The sequence below is a fragment of the Lepisma saccharinum genome, chromosome 21, assembly GCF_977018435.1.
Source record: "Lepisma saccharinum chromosome 21, izLepSacc3.1, whole genome shotgun sequence".
Classification (NCBI taxonomy): domain Eukaryota; kingdom Metazoa; phylum Arthropoda; class Insecta; order Zygentoma; family Lepismatidae; genus Lepisma; species Lepisma saccharinum.
The window spans coordinates 50,171,939-50,188,571 of NC_139249.1; the positions used below are offsets into that span (position 1 = coordinate 50,171,939).

Below are 16,633 nucleotides of genomic sequence, written 5' to 3' on the forward strand. Positions count from 1 at the left end.
CAAAGGAAAACTGTTGTACAATCATTTGCTGGAAATGTGACGCGATAACTGGCATTTTAGAAAAAATCTAACAATGCACTCGGCTAGGATCAAAGCTGCTAGTATAAGGTTTCGCTTTCAATTTCAATAACATTTGCTAAAGTGTTGACAAGTAGAGACATGGAAGGAGGCATTTTAGCCTTAATGCATTGTTACCTCCAGTAACAATCTAGAAATAACAAAAGTTTTGCAATTGCTAGATTTTATCTAATAGCGCAAGCGATCGCGGGTTAACATTGTAAATGAATCTGTAGCATATTGCTACTACACGAAGCAATCTCTGTAATGTGGATAATCTCAGCATGAAATCTGCCTCTGTTGCATGTATCTTGCTAAACATTGATGTAGCCATCTTCCTTTGTTCTGTTATGCATTCTTCTAGTTCACTATTTTCCATAACATCTAATGGCCAAGTATCTTATTTTAATCATGTAGGTCCAATCCACCAAATTTCCGAATCCTTGTGGGCTCTTGGTTCTACTCACCTTGTTATCAAATCTGCTGGATTCCACTTAGATGTGACATGATGCCATTGGTTAATCACAGAAAGTTCCTGGATCTGTGCGATACGGTTACCTATGAAGGTTTTCCATCAAGTGGGGGATGGTGCTAGCCACCCAAGTACAATTTTAGAATCTGTTCAAAAATATGTACTGTCAATTGGAATTCTCAAAATGGGTGTTGTTTTCTTAAGTAGTTTAGCTAATAGAAGAGCACCGCACAATTCTAGTCATGGCAAAGTAACCTTTTTTATTGGCGCTACTCTTGACTTTGCGCACAGTAATTTAACGTTGATTTTTCCTGACTCATCTCTTGATGTAATATAAATGCAACAACCATAAGCTCCTTCTGCTGCATTGCAGAACCCATGTATCTGAATGTCATTTGTCTTTTCTCTTGTCAGTACAAATCTCTCTATTTGGATGTGAATTATATCTGGTAATTGTTGATACAAATTTGTCCATTGGTTTCTTAGATCTGAATCTAATTGTTCATCCCACTCCAATTTACAACTCAAAGTTTCTGCAAAAACATCTTATATAAAATGACAGTTGGACTGATAAGTCCCAGTGGATCAAATATGGAGCTAACAATTGACACAACTTGTCGTTTGGTTATGTTTATTAATGGTGAACAAAAGTATCCATCTTTTGCTACTTTGCACGAAATTAAAAATTTGTCTGTAGATGGTTGCCAGATGAGGCCTAATGTGTTTATTCCTGCTTCATTATTGAACTGAAATGGTAAATGAACTTCTCTGTATTCTTCTGGTACTGCTTGCACCAATTCCTCACAATTGGAGCACCATTTGAGTAAAATGAATCCACCTCGTTTCAAGAGTTCATTCAGTTCAGACTGCAATTTAAGCATAGTTTCAATGTTATCACTTCCTGATGCTACATTGTCGCAACAAAAATCCTTTAATAATATGTTGGATGCATTGGGAAAGTTTTCATTTTCCTGTCTTGCAAGCATTTGTAATGCTGCAACAGCTTGGTACGGTGATGAGGTTAAGCCATAAGTTACAGTTAATAATTCATAAGTTTGTATTTCTTCGCTTGGTGATGTTCTCCACAATATTCTTTGATATTTAACGTCATCAAGATGGACTCTAATGTTGCAAAACATCTGGGCTATATCTGCTGTAAAAACTATCTTGTGCATTCTGAACCTCAGTACAATAGAGTATAGATCTTCTTGGACTGTAGGCCCTGTCATTAGAACATCCTTAATGGATAGTCCACTGTCTGTTTTCGATGATCCATCAAATACAACTCTCACAGGTGTTGTAGTACTTTCTCTAATAATAGCATGATGCAGTAGGTAATATGACTCCTTGTTTTCTTGATCAGTAGTTTTAATTTGCTTCATGTGGCCTAATGATTCATAATTGTCCATGAATTCACAATAGTTCTGCCTGAGTGTTGACTATACTGTTAATCTTCTTTCCAACTGATGAAATCTTTTGTCTGCTTGTTGAAAAGAATTTCCTAATTCAGTATGTATTGATTTGAATGGTAGCCTAACCATAAATCTACCATCCTCCTGCCTGATGGTTGTTTCTTGAAAATGCCTTTCACAATCCATTTCTTCTTTGCTCTTCGTCTTTGTGAATACTTCTTCTAACTCAAAAAACCTCTGTAATTGTAATTGAAGGCTATCTTCAGTAGGAACAAAACATGAAGTAACTGCTGTAGGTTCTAAACATTGTTGAGGCATAGCTCCTGCTAAAATGTATCCTAACTCTGTATCTTGAAGTACAGGATAATTACCTATTCTTGTTCTTCTATCTGAACGTAGTAGCAAGAAAAATAGTTCAGATCCAATCAACAAATCTATGCTGCCTGGCTGATAAAATGAAGGCTCAGCAAGCTGAATATCCTTTGGAAGATTCCAAGTATTACAATTGATTGCCTGTGATTTTTGGTAACACAAGACACTTCACTGTTGTTGTATAATTAGATGTTCTAGACTGAATTACAACATCTACACAATGTTTAGTTTCAAGACACGAATTGTTTATTCCCTGGACTGGAACAACATAGTTTTCTTTCTTCAGTCGTAGTTTTTGCACTAATGATGTGATTACCACTGTCCAAGAGAACTCTGCAATAATGAAATTGTCCATTGTCGCCTTTTACCTTCACTAAGGCAGTTGACAATAAAACTTGTGAAGTGTGTCTTTCTTTGACTGTACAATATGAAGATTGAGGTGCTTCATCTCTTGCCACATTGTTGCTTTCTTGAGGAGACACCCTGGAATTCAATTGTTGTCTATTGCTTGTATTGTTACTGACACTCGCTGATCTTGGTCTTTCAGGTGTATCCCTGTGCAAGAGAGTATTATGTTTCAAATTACAAATTTTGCAATTTCCAGATTTATAAAATTTCACTGAATGTTTTGAAGATAAACAATTAAAACAAAGACCTTTTTTCTTCACAAATTCTTGCTTCTGTTTATAACTTGCCTGTAAGAAAGTCTCACATTGGTACAAAGTATGATTTGCGGAACAGTACATGCACTGAATGTTAGTGGATGTTGCTATATACGTATTGCTTTGTTTCATGAATTTACCTTGTTTATCATGTGATTGAAACTGCTTAGCATTGGTGTCACTATGTGTCGGTTTCATGTTTTCTAAAGCTTGACACCTGCGCTCTACAAATGCAAATAATTCTGACAAGGTAGGAAAGTAATCATGCTCTTGTGATAATTCAAATTCCTTACGAGTATTGTGATCCAAATGAGATACAAAATGTTTTGGCAAAATGACTTCATCCAAAGGCACCTCAAGTTTAAGAGCCTTTAAAGCATTCAGATTTGAGGTTGCTGTATTTACAAACTGTCTCAAGGCATTAGCATCTTCTTTACACACCGACTTTATGTGTAATAGTTCACTAACATAATGTGATGCAATAAGCCTGCTATTATCATATCTTTCAGTGAGCAATTTCCATGCTACTGTATAATTTGCCTCACTGACTTGCAAGTTTGAAATGAGCTTACTGGCTTGTTCCTTTAAAGAAGACCGCAAATAATAAAATTTTTGTATTGCTGGTAATGTATTGTTATCATGGACCAACACTTTAAAATCGTCCTTCAATGGAAGCCAGTTTTCATAATTTCCATCGGCCTCCCCAATGGCGCATTGGTAGCGTTGCCGCCTTGTAATCAAGGGGTCCCGGGTTCGATACCCGGTGGAGGCACAAGACGTTCGGATCCCACTTTAAACTGTAGGTCCAGTCCCGATTAGCCTTACTGTGTATAAAAGTGGACTTAAAACACCAAATCAACCAAATCAATCATAATTTCCATCAAAAGAGGGTATGGAAATCTTTGGAAGTCTAAGTTGCGACTGAACTGACATAACAGAACTAGTAATAACACTGGGCTGATTCATTTCATCATGCCGCATCACTATTGTCTCCATTTGAGACCTAATGCTGTAGTACCTTTCTTCAAATTCTATTCTGTGAACTTCCTCTTCGGTTGCTTCCGATTGAAGTTCCAAACTGGTTTGAACGTCATTGAATTTGTCCCACATCTCAGTCAAGTGACTTAATCTCAGTTTAATTTCCTGAGCACACTATATTAATATCAAATGCATCGACGAATGCTTTCATACGGATCAATTACCCTTTGCAGCTTCCTCTCAAAACTTTTAAACATTTAATCTCTGCCTCTGTCATGGTGAAAGAATAACTGATAACGTTTCACAACAATGCAATTAATAAACGTAATGTAATGTAAAGAAAGGAAAGGAAAATGGTACTAAAATGAGCCTGATTACCTGCAAACTTCAGCACTGCCGATGTTGGACACACAATCGTCTCGCCGGTTGGAAACACTGCTGCACTGCTCGCACGAAGATAAGACATCTGGCCTGGAGGACCATAAAAATGTAGGGAGTTGCATTGATTCTTGGAAGAAAACACAATCACAAAAGCACATGTTGGTTCTTTTAAGATATCTATATTCTATCTGTAAAGCACTACATTGGAGAATAACTGAAAAGCAATACTGATCACATCAGATGAGGATCATTCTTGGTAATGTCCAGCTGCATGTCACCGCGATTCATACCATGTTGCTTCTCACTTGCTAACCGTTCTCTCTCCTTGGCGCCCACGCAAAACAGCTGATACTTGGACTACAAAAATAATTTAACTCACATATCTAAACCAAATAATGAAAACAAAAATAAATGAAACACATTCCTATACAGTAAGTACAAGGGAAAATAACAAAATCGGTATTGATAATATTTAGATCTGTCCTGAAGATGCTGCAAAACAGTACTAGCCCAGTCAATAAAGGTTTCATGTCTGGAATAATTCTGTAAAAGCTGAATTTTGGTCAGTTGTTAGAACACTAATAAAGTTCAATTCAGCAACCCTGAGACCTTCTGTAAACAAAACCATGTGCATGCAGAAAGCATTGCAAACTCATAGAAGTAAAATAATCCACATGAAAATCCAGCGTTGTTACAGGATTCATTACGTAACGTAAAACAACGGCCAATTTGTAGTATGGGATATGCTGTCGCAAATGACGTCTCACTTTAAACCCAATTCTCTTTCTTTTGTACTTATTGCTTCAACTTTATGGTTAACCTCTTTGCACCAGTAATCATTTCCCATAAATTTGGCTTCTTTCTTGCATGCAAATTGAATATATTTTACTTGCATTTTTTTAGACAAAATGATATAACATGGTAATGTATATTTCTAAGGTTTGATATAGATAGGAGTGTATTTGAAATTTGTTTGTAGATTTTATGTAAATTGTATCTTATGTAAATAAAATATATAATGGACATAAACAGCCATATGCAATGTTGTAAGTCCAATAAATGTATTGATGATGATGATCAAAACAAGACAAAGGAAGTTCGTAAATTTATTGCGGTTGGAAACTTTGATAAGCATTCTAATAACGATTTTTGTTCCACCAAATATAGTGCACTTCGTAAAATAACTTGGTGACATGAAAAGACAAGATAAGTGTGAACATTTTGTAGAAATATGCATTGTAACTTTCAATGAGCTTAGAGATTTGTGTACAAATATGTGTACAAATATGATATTTTATAACATTGGTTATTTTCTAAAAATAATCATGTGAACAGCAAGGAAGTAGTGTCACTTTCAACATGGCGAGTTCTATACATGTGGGAAGGTCTCTATGTTCTCCGAGCTTGTTTTCAAAGCACCAGCAAAGACAGCCTTTGAAAAGGGGCGAGAAACAGATTCTACTCAATATTTATGTAACGTTGTGTCAGTGGTATCCTGAGAAACCAGTAAAAGAAGTGGTTAAATTGGTATCCCAGTGCAGTGGTGTGTCAGTGTCGCCAGTTTTAAGGGTTATGAAATAGAGAAAAATGACCAGGAAAGTTGCATCTCCCAAAAAAAAAAAACACACAAAGTTGTGTCTTATATTAATAAGTATGACAATTTCAAAATAAGTGCATTAAGGTGCAAAGTGCATTCTTTCTTTTTAAACCAAGAACTGCCTACTTTGAAAAAGGTATTAACTGAAGTTAATAACGATGAAGATCTTCCAAGTTTCAGTGTGTCTACGTTAAACTACCTCTTGCTGGATGTTTTTTTGCTTGTTTGTTTGTGGAAAGAGAAACTGACAAGCAGCACTCATTGATAGGGATGACATTGTTGTTTGGTGGCGAAGATACCTCCGATCCATTTGGGAACTACGAAACCAAGGTAAAAAAATGTATTACTCCCTCTGTCCCATAATTATTGTCCAGTACACTTTTGTTTGTTGTCCCATAATATTTGTCCGATAGGCAAACTTTGACATTGGTGTATACAGAAGAAGAAAATTAAACACGGGAATGAGTCATACAACGTTATTACTCAAGGATCAGTACAAATTTGCCAATCAAGTATCCAAAAGAACATAAATAAAAAGTCACCATTTTGGCATACCGGACTATAATTATGGGACGGAGGGAGTACTTGGATGAAACGTGGGTGAATGCAGGGCACACTGTAAGCAAAGTGTGGCATGATAGCACTATAACCTCAAAGAAGCAAGCTTTCCTCGAAGGGCTATCAATTGGACTTAAACAACCATCAGGAAAAGGCAAAAGACTCATTATCACTCACATTGGAAGTGAAAATGGCTTTGTTGAAGGTGCGGAACTTTTTTTTGTGTCCAAGACGACTGGCGAATACCATGAAGACATGAACGGTGATGTTTTTAAAGATTGGTTTTCGTCTGGCCTTCCTAAACTTAATGCGGACAGTGTTATTGTGCTTGAAAATGCTCCCTATCATAGCGCGAAATGTGAAAAATTACCGACCACTGCTTGGAGGAAAGGTGATATTTTAGAATGGCTACGTGGCAAAGGTGTCATACTTTCAGCTGATTCATTAAAGTTGGAACTTTTGGATCAAGTTTCCCACTTGAAACCAAGCTACGATAGTTACGTGATAGACAAAATGGCAAGGAGAATGGGGCACACTGTGTTGCGCTTGCCTCCTTACCACTGTAACCTCAATCCCATTGAACTGATATGGGCTCAAGTCAAAGGGTACATTGCCAGGAACAACAAAACATTCAAGCTTGAAGAATTGAAGAGACTGACTGATAGTGGCATTGCTCAAATTTCAGCTATCAACTGGGCAGATGCAGTTCGACACATTATTGAAAAAGAAGAGAGAAAACTGTGGGATGTGGACAATTTAACTGAGAACTTGAATTTTGAAAGATTTGTTATCCAAGTCAGCGACAGGGAAATTGAATACGAAGACAGCTGTGACGAAGATTTGGCAGTAAGTGAACCCCTTCCATCGAATAAAAAATACATATTTTCCCCCTGTCTCAACAGTTTGGGTATTGTTGTGACTTATGAAATGTAAAGTGAAGAGGAAGAATCAACGTTTCATTTTTCTTGGCTTGCCTTTGATTTGAGTCTGATTGAAAACGTGGCGATCTTTTCGTTCTGCCACCGGAATACAATACTCTGCACGTCAACAATATTGAGAAATGTTTTGGTGTGAGTGAAATGCTAAAATAAAGTATAGTTTAAATATGCTTACGATTGTCTTTGCTTTGTCACTGATAACAAAGGAAAATTTAGCGTACTATGTTTTTGTTAGTAAATATACACATGGGACAGGTTATTATAAAACAGTGAAAAATAAGATTTGAAATATTTTAATTCAACAACATTTCTGTTAGACATCCATTTTGGCTCTTATATAAAATGAATAGGTGCGGCGAACTATAAGTGTAACAGCAGATGACTGCGGTAGTTGGCAGACATGAATCACCTGACACGGAGTGATACATCGAATCGGTGAGAAGGTTTGTTTACAGAAAGTCTCAGGGTTGGTGATTTACACTTTAGTAATGCTTCCCTCCCTGCCCCACCCCCTCAAACATAATTTTGCAGACTCTCCGTTATTCGCCTAAATCTCCGTAACCAATCATCATAGGCAGGTAATCTTTTTTCATCTTAATCCTAATTAGATAGTCTAGAAAAAATATTCTGTTTAATTTTTCGATAATGTCAGTGGTTTTGCCATAATTTGAAAATTAATCTTGAAAAAGTGATTTTTTTCTAGTACTTTCTAAAGTTTTTACCTTGTAACTTTTGAACAAATTAAATGACAAGAAATTGTTTCAAATAAAAGTTATAGCCTAATTTATAAGCTTTAAAACGATATAAGTTTTAATGTATTTTAATGAAAGATACACCATAAAATGTCTCAAAATGGAGGATGGTACCAAAAAAGTGTGTCTTTATCACAGTCCGGTGCCCTTTTGAATGGTGTAACTATAAATTGACCTTGAACTCCTCTTCTTGTAGAGGGTCAGTATAATACGCAATGCTTGCAAAGCCCTCCTTGCAGTTTTTTTGAATATGACAGCCAAGGAAATTCTATTAACCACTTATGTAGAAAAGGTGTTTTCCCTGCTTCGCTGTCTTGCTTAAAATCGTAACCTGGACCGGGTTTCCATGGTGATGTTAATAGTTCTTATCTTTCAGTGCCAGACAAAACTTGATCAGAACTTAAGTGTACATAATTGCCAATGTCTTTTTTTGCACAGCTAATGTCCACTGATTTTCTTTGAGAAATCGGATCAAGTTTGGGAAGTTTTTCATAATCACCAATCACCTGAGTCACCTCCTGTCCATCTTGAAATGCCCGCTTTCTGGAACAAACTACAGTTTCTGCAATAGCTGTCTCAGAAGACATAGATTTCTTTTAACAGAGGTAACTTAATTTCTTTATTGCTTGTCCATGGTGTAACGCGCACTATAAATAACTTGTAAAAAACGAGCAGAAATCAGACACACAAATTTGCACTAACACAACAACACTTGAAATAGTTTAAGAATAAACATGAAGTTTCCTCCCTATGACAGGTGTCTGCTTCCCAGTAGGTCGTTGGCCAAGGTCAGTCTTTTTCTGTCCTTTGGACCTTGCATTGCAGATTGACAAGAAATTCAACCCCTGAATGCTCCCTGGTTTTCCGCCCATTTCTTCTGATAATGCACATAAAGGCGAAAGTTACAAATTAGTATAGTTTCAGTGTTGCAAATTATGAAAGTTTCACACCAAATTCGATATCTCAAAACCATTTTTAAATAATGAGGCAAAATGAAGTGCTTTGTTTATAAATTGCCATAAATTGAAAAAAAAAAAGTTGATTCAAATTTCCAGGCCCCCTTTGCCGATGCCCATGTAGACATTATAACTAATATGAGTACACACCTTCAAGCATAAACCTGTAATAGGCTATTATTTCATTGCATTACATTATAAAATTTCATTGTATTAGTATATTGTAATGTTTGACTGACATGTCCAATATCACAGCATGAAAATGCAAATGTGATTCATGGATGAAATAAATCTAAATCTAAACCCAAAAATAATATCAAACTTTTATTAATTGATCTTTTCTGGAATATATCTGTAATATTTCAATTGTCTTTACTAGGATGATAATTCAGGCAGGAGTGTAGAACAAAAAGAAGCAACTACAGATGTGTCATCTCTTCAGCCTTATTCTGATGCTTCAAATGGGTATTTTGAAGTACTTTACCAAACCATCAAAAAGTTCCTTCACTCCTGTAAGTGAAAAGATACTCCTACACGAACACCACAGTGAAGAAGAAATCAGGATTCTCTACACATGTATATAGAAAAAAGTCAACAGTGATGAAATACAGGAAATACACTCAAAGGTAGCTGCATTTTTTTTCGTATGTAATGTACCATCTAGCACTACAAATTGGGACCATTTTAGGGACATGGTAAAAGTTTTACGGCTTGGAAATATATCACATCTACCTAAACGGAAAGCTTTGTCAACAACTTTGCTTGATAAGGAAAATGAAAAATGTGTTAACATGAGCAAAAGTCTAGTGGATGAAGAATCTGTTCTACTTATAGATGGATTGAGAAATACATCCAGCAACAGATAAACAGTTGTGATAATGTTGCAAAATTCTAAAGGGTGTGTCAGTCATTCCTCAATGTCTGGAATCTTACAGAAGCAGCAGAAACAGGAGACTAGCTAGCCAAAATTGTCACACAGTCCATAGCAGAAGCAAAAGTTCTGTATAATACAACAGTTTATGCTGTTGTCTCAGACAATGCTTCAACTATGCATAAGATGGGAAGAATAGTTCCTATTCGGCACAGTAATTGCAATAGCCACACAGGAAATTTATTGGCCAAGGATATCATAGGTGAGAGTATAACCAAAAGGGTCCAGCTGATACTAAAAGAGTTCAAGCAGCCTGATCTGGAATATGCTTCTCTGGTCCAGAAATGGGAGATGTAGAATCAAGCTTCCATGTGACACAAGATGGTCTTTGTACTGGGACTCCTTCTCCTATGTATGTTTGGTGAATAACATCCATTTTATGAAGGTGTTAATTGTGAACGATAAAATATGTAATAGGTAATAGGGTCAAGGCAGAAGCAAAGCAACTGGTTGTTGATGATTTTATTGAGGAAGTTAGAGACAATATTATACTTTTGGATCCCATTTGCAAGCTAAAAAATATTTCACAGAGAACAGATTCATCCATTGAAGATTCAGCACATTTGTGGTGAAGACAGACTGGAGTACAGGAAGGACATGGCACTCACAATTTATTTACTAGCAGCATACTGCCTTCATCCTCTATATGCCGATGAGGCAAAGAGCTTACCAATAAGAAACCTTGCAAAGAGTTCAGACATTTTTGCTGGTAAGCCTTGATACTGACGGCATAATTGGACTCCATGAATTTCCACAAAAAAGGGGGGGATATTCCAAACTTTGTTTGAGAAGATCAATTGTGTTTTGGAACATGGCAAAGATACACCACAATAACTTGGCCTCTTTTGCACTGAAACTAGTAAAGATTACAGCATCCTCAGCTCAAATTGAGAGGATTTTTTTCAAATTGGTCGTATGTGCATTCTTCAACCAGAAACCGTATTGATTTCAAGCATTCAAAAAAGCTACCACATGTGTATTACACATACAAAGATAATTGATTCAAACAAATCAGATGAGTATTATTTAATTTTTATGTGTGACCATAAGGAAAGAGACTATTATTTTCTATCTATGGCTGTGTGAGTCAGTTTCGTAAATCTGCGTTGCTGGCTTTGGATGGATCCCATTGATTTCAAGGAACAAAGGTTACAGTGTCCAGTACAAAGATGCCTGGGTAGTATGCCAACCAGAACTAAACAAAGAAGTGCCATGCTATCATCTCAGTCTTGGATCCCATAACATTTATTAATGAAGGGAGTTTTTTTTTAATTAATTTGATCTATTCTAAAGAAAATAGCAACACCGATGTAGAGAACTTGATAAAACATTGCTTTCTAGTTTTTTTTCCTCTTTGAGATTATTGTTATGCCCTTTTTTGTAAAAAAGTAAAGTGTTCCCCTGTGCATAGCACCACGCCATGAAGGCGTATAGGGGGTGTGGGGGTATTATTGTGGGAATTATTATGAAAAAGAAGCAAAAGCTCTTATTTTGTTGGCAATATTTCAGCCTTTAATTTCACTAAGCTCTCTCCAGGCAAATGCTCTCATTCAGCATGAAAAAAGCTTGTCAGGTTAAAAAGCTGAGACAGCAACAGCAACAATTTGTGCTTGTTTTTGAAGAATTTCCAACTAGAACATGTACTGTAAAAGTTTTATGTTTTTCAGATAAACATTAGAATTACACATAAAAATTTAATAGCTAAACTGAATTGCAACTTAGCCTCGATGAAAGCAAGGTCAATGCTTTGAAAAACGTATCTTGCCTAAAATGTTACTTTATATATTAATACAAGATGATGGAGTTGTTTTTTAAAACCAATGTTAAATTAAAATTTGTTATGTCAATAAATTAGTGCTTAATTACAAACATGTTTATCCCTTTCACCACAAAAGATTGAACCTGTCTTGTGTGCATAATTAATAATTCTATATTTCCAATATATGATGAAATCAATACTTGTTTCATTCTCATATTGAAAAAGGTATTAGAATAATGGAAGTGTGAAATTTGTCGTTAGTAATATGCACTTCATGTTTTGGAAGAAAATAAACCATACATCCCTACAATAGATAGAAAGAAGTGTGGGGACGCTAACAATATCAAACAAAACAATCCTAACCTACTCAAGATGTAAAAAGAGTAACACTGCAAATATGTATGAACCTAATTCTGTGGCTTCTGGTCTAACTTGGTAAATCTAAAAAAGTGTATATTTTTTATTGTGTACATTTGCTATGTCCAAACCGAATAGTATGGATTCTAGAATAAATAATAACCCATGGCTTAACAACCCTCGAATGGCCTTGACATATCTCCCGACTGCCAGTTTCCTTTCCACAATCCTACCTAGAGGTTTGGAGATATTCAACCGGTAATGGGGTGACGTGGGGTCAGCACGTCAAACCCTCAGTCGTTATAGGAGATATCCATGACCGGGTTACACAACTCGCTTGTAGCTCCCCAATACAGTCCAGTACAGAGACTGAGAACCCAGGTGAACTCAAACCCATGACGTCGCACAGTCAGAATCAAGAGCAGAGCACCTTAGACCTCACGGCCACAGAGGAGGACGTGGATTCTAAAAACTTGGTAAAATTATAAGTCAGTCTAGTTCGGTTAGAATGGTAGATAGTATTTTATGTATTTTATGAAAACTGCAAATTTTGAGTTATGTTTTGACCAGACACCACAGCATCATATCCAAAGAGCAATAAACATAACTTGTTTAACCTTCTAACAGCATATAGGGGTGTGGAAGGAAACATTGTTCTGTAAACAAATATGCAAAAAGCAATTGGTAAAACATTTTATTAATGTTTCAAGACATGTACTACTTTAAAAACACATGTGTACAATAATCTGAACAAAATTTTACAATCAGAAGTTATTCTCTGCTTAGTTGCTCAGTCAGCCAGAAGTAGTTCAGACAGTAAATATCTAGGTCCAAGTTCTGATTATTTAATTAAAACTAATCATGGTACACATGAAATTTTAACATGATTTGATTAATACATTCTTCATTGGCTTGGTTAACTACCTACTTTGTGTTTATGTTAGGGGAATAAAATACATGTTTTATAATACTTAGATGTAAGTGAATTTATTTTTCCATGAAACTTGCTTGTAGAGGTTCTATTAATTTCGTATTCTCCCACCATCCACTTGTGAACTCATTGGGAATAGTGGACGTTTGTGAAAAAGATAGTAACTCACATACAGTATGTAACATTTTTATTCGTACACATATAATTTCAGAGGAAAAATGTCATAACTACTAGTAAATATAATCATTTTCACATGTACCTGGAAATTAATGTTAATCAAGGTTTCACCAACAAATGTAAATAAAAAAAAATGTTCAAAGTATATAAACAGAGCATATAATTTGTGTGAAAAGAGAAAAACACGCTGTTTCATGCAACATTGTTATTCGTACAGGCAAGAATTTCAATCTTTCTCGCATACAGCGCCACCACTATTCGGGCGATTTCGTGCAGTTTGCAACTTTGTGTTTGCAACATTCTTAAGTGTTGTTTACATTAAATCTATTCTCTACATTAGACTATGTAAACTACTATAAGCTAATGTAATATTCTAGTAGATTACACATAGACAATGCATGTAGACATAAACTTATAGTCTATGGCACATCAGTGGTCATTCTCTTTCAGGTCATCGCATCAGCACACAGAGTCACCATCATAATGCAGAATTTGGGTCACCTGGGTTTGTTCAAAAGTTCTGAATCATCTGCTATATTCTATATGCTTAGCCCCTTCATCCGACTATCTTTACCCAAATCTCAAAAAACACCAGAAGAGGAGTTGTTTTGTCAAAACTGTTGAGGTCATACTGGTTGTAAAGGCAAGTTTTCAGTAACAACCATATATCTTTTTAGAAGGGTTTCTAAAGTTCCGACAAAAGTCAAAACAAGTGTGATCGACTTCACAAAGAACATGTTAAATAAGAACATCAACATCGTTCTAGATAGAGCTAGAAGCTATCAGCAAACACTTGTAAATGTATTATGACTGCTTGCATAAGGAAAAATTCCATCAAATCAATTTTCCAGATTGCATTTTCAAAGATACGTTTTTCCGTTGTAGGGGATTTGTATCACCAATTCTTTTGTGAATTATCAAATAAATTCAAAACTTAGCACATAAAGCATGTGTTTCTTTTGGTACTAAGGGCATTATGGATGAATTCGCTAGTGAGTTTTCAAATGGACTTTTAACTTTTCAGTTTCATTAAATATCTCTTTGCATTGAGGGCATTCATATGGGCGAATTCCTTTGTGAATTCTAAAATGGGCTTTCAAGCTTCCACATTGAGTAAACCTCTTTTTGCATTGAGGGCATTCATATGGCCGAATTCCTTTGTGAATTCTCAAATGCACTTTCAAGCTTCCACTTTGAGTAAACCTCTTTTTGCACTGAGGGCATTCATATGGCCGAATTCCTTTGTGAATTCTCAAATGCACTTTCAAGCTTTCACTTCGAGTAAACCTCATTTTGCACTGAGGGCATTCATATGGGTGAATTCCTTTGTGAATTCTCAAATGGACTTTCAAGCTTCCACTTCGAGTAAACCTCATTTTGCACTGAGGGCATTCATATGGGTGAATTCCTTTGTGAATTCTCAAATGGACTTTCAAGTCTCCACTTCGTGTAAATCTCTTTTTGCAATGAGGGCATTCATATGGGCGAATTCCTTCGTGAATTCTCAAATGGGATTTCAAGTTTCCACTTGTAGTAAATCTATTCTTGCACTGAGGGCATTCATATGGGCGAATTCCTTTGTGAATTCTCAAATGGGCTTTCAAATTTCCACTTACAGTAAATCTCTTTTTGCACTGAGGGCATTCATATGGGCGAATTCCTTTGTGAATTCTCAAATGGACTTTCAAGTTGTGATTTTGAGTAAATCTCTTCTTGCATTCAGGACATTCATGTGGACGTTTTGCTTTGTGGCATTTTTTTTTAAATTTTATGTTCTGAATAACTGTTTTCTTGCATTGGTTTCTTTTCAACAAAAGTAATTCATTGTGTGTTTTCATATGGCACATTAAATTTACTTTCTCTGTAAATGATGTTCCACAATGAGTACAATTGAAAGGATAAATTCTATCCTTGATTTCAGATTTGATATTGATATTTTCTTTTTGATTCCTGTACTTACGTTTAATCAAAGCAACTGATTTATTGAATGATTTTAAATTACAACATATTGACATGGTTTCAATGGTGTGATTATATTTAATACCTCCACCAACAATTTCACCAGCACACATGATTCCTGATGGCTTCCCACAATTTCTGATGAAAGAAGGTAATATTAAATTTCCTTCTTTGTTCCTGAAACAAGAAGTTTCAATATGTTGAATTACAAGAAATTTTCACCAAACGTAGGCTACACTCTTAAATTTATGCTTGCACAAACATGTGTAACAGTATCTACCTACTAGCATATGAAACCACCTACAACCACAGCCACATGTTCTTTCTATGTATTCCTAACCCATGGCAATTTTCTCTTTACTGTACCATTCTACAGCAGCTGCACATACTCTGGGTCATTCTCTGACTTTTCTATCATTTATATTCAAACTGAGAAATTATTATAATTCACAAGATAGGGATGAAATTTTACTGGGATTTTTCATATACAGAGAGTTTAAAATAAAGGGTCATTGCATGTAAAACAGACCCTGAACCTTAGTATTTAAATGCAATGTTCTAACTTTATGCTATCTTGTGAGTGAATAATCTAAAACTGTCATTACGTAAAAATTCAAGTATTATCCATAATTAAGTTAAAAGGTAGAAGTTATTTTCCAAATAATTATATCATTTAAACTTTTAAATTTACTACTGTTTTGTTCTGTATCCAGAAGTGTGCAGTAAGGAAAAGCTGGGCAAGCACAACTTGCGTTGTTTTTTAAAACATTTTTGATATCTTAAGTTTGTGTTTTTCAATGCCTTTATACACATTATAATCGAATTTATTTACTATAAGATATTTACATTGCAGAATTTTCATTTCCTCTATTTTCTGTTCTATTGGCTTGAAGTTGCAGGACCTTGTAGTTGGTGGTGGGGCTTGCATGCTCTGATGATCCCCTAGGCTATACCGGCGGTAGCATAGCTACTGGCAGGGTCTCCCATGCCAGGCAGACTAGTGGGTAAAGAGCCAGACTAAGAAGCAACCTAACGGTCAACGGCTCGAATGGCGGAAGAAGATGGATGGTCATCTCAATGGCTGAGGAACCTAGAGAAGTAATACCTCTATAAAAAACCTTGGTCCATCTGGCTCCAGATGGTAGCACCTTGTAAGGGCCCCTTGTCAGGATTACGGTGAACACCTCAACGACATCTGTGGCAGAGAAGGAGACCTTCGGAACAGCAGAGATGGCGGAAGAGGCAACCCACCCTCTTGGGAGAAGAGGGAAACCACTGCCTTGTGGAGAAGGGGAACTTCAAAGGGCAAGGGAGTAAACCCCGAAAGAAAATCCTGGTCCCCGAGGTTGGGGGTTGGAGTGAGAGACATTAACTCTACCCATAA

At 36.0% G+C, this 16,633-nt stretch overlaps 2 protein-coding genes across 3 annotated transcripts in view; both read right to left on the reverse strand.

Annotated features, from left to right (window-relative positions):
• Positions 1-1,053: 1,053 nt before the first annotated feature.
• On the reverse strand, positions 1,054-1,938 carry LOC146004179 (uncharacterized). Its single transcript, XM_083142846.1, has one exon. The coding sequence runs from the start codon at positions 1,936-1,938 to the stop codon at positions 1,054-1,056; it is 885 nt and encodes a 294-aa protein (XP_082998972.1).
• An 11,026-nt stretch (positions 1,939-12,964) lies between these two features.
• The window catches only part of LOC146003979 (uncharacterized), a 65,956-nt gene continuing 62,287 nt past the window's right edge, over positions 12,965-16,633 (reverse strand). For both annotated transcript variants that reach the window (XM_083142513.1, XM_083142511.1), the window contains exon 4: positions 12,965-15,426. In XM_083142513.1, the coding sequence (XP_082998639.1) occupies positions 14,280-15,426 (1,147 nt within the window). In that variant the 3' untranslated portion in view covers positions 12,965-14,279. The remainder of the gene's footprint in view (positions 15,427-16,633) is intronic.

Excerpts from the sequence above, each read along its gene's own strand:
- LOC146004179 (XM_083142846.1), bottom strand. The coding sequence starts at position 1,938 with ATGGACAATTATGAATCATTAGGCCACATGAAGCAAATTAAAACTACT.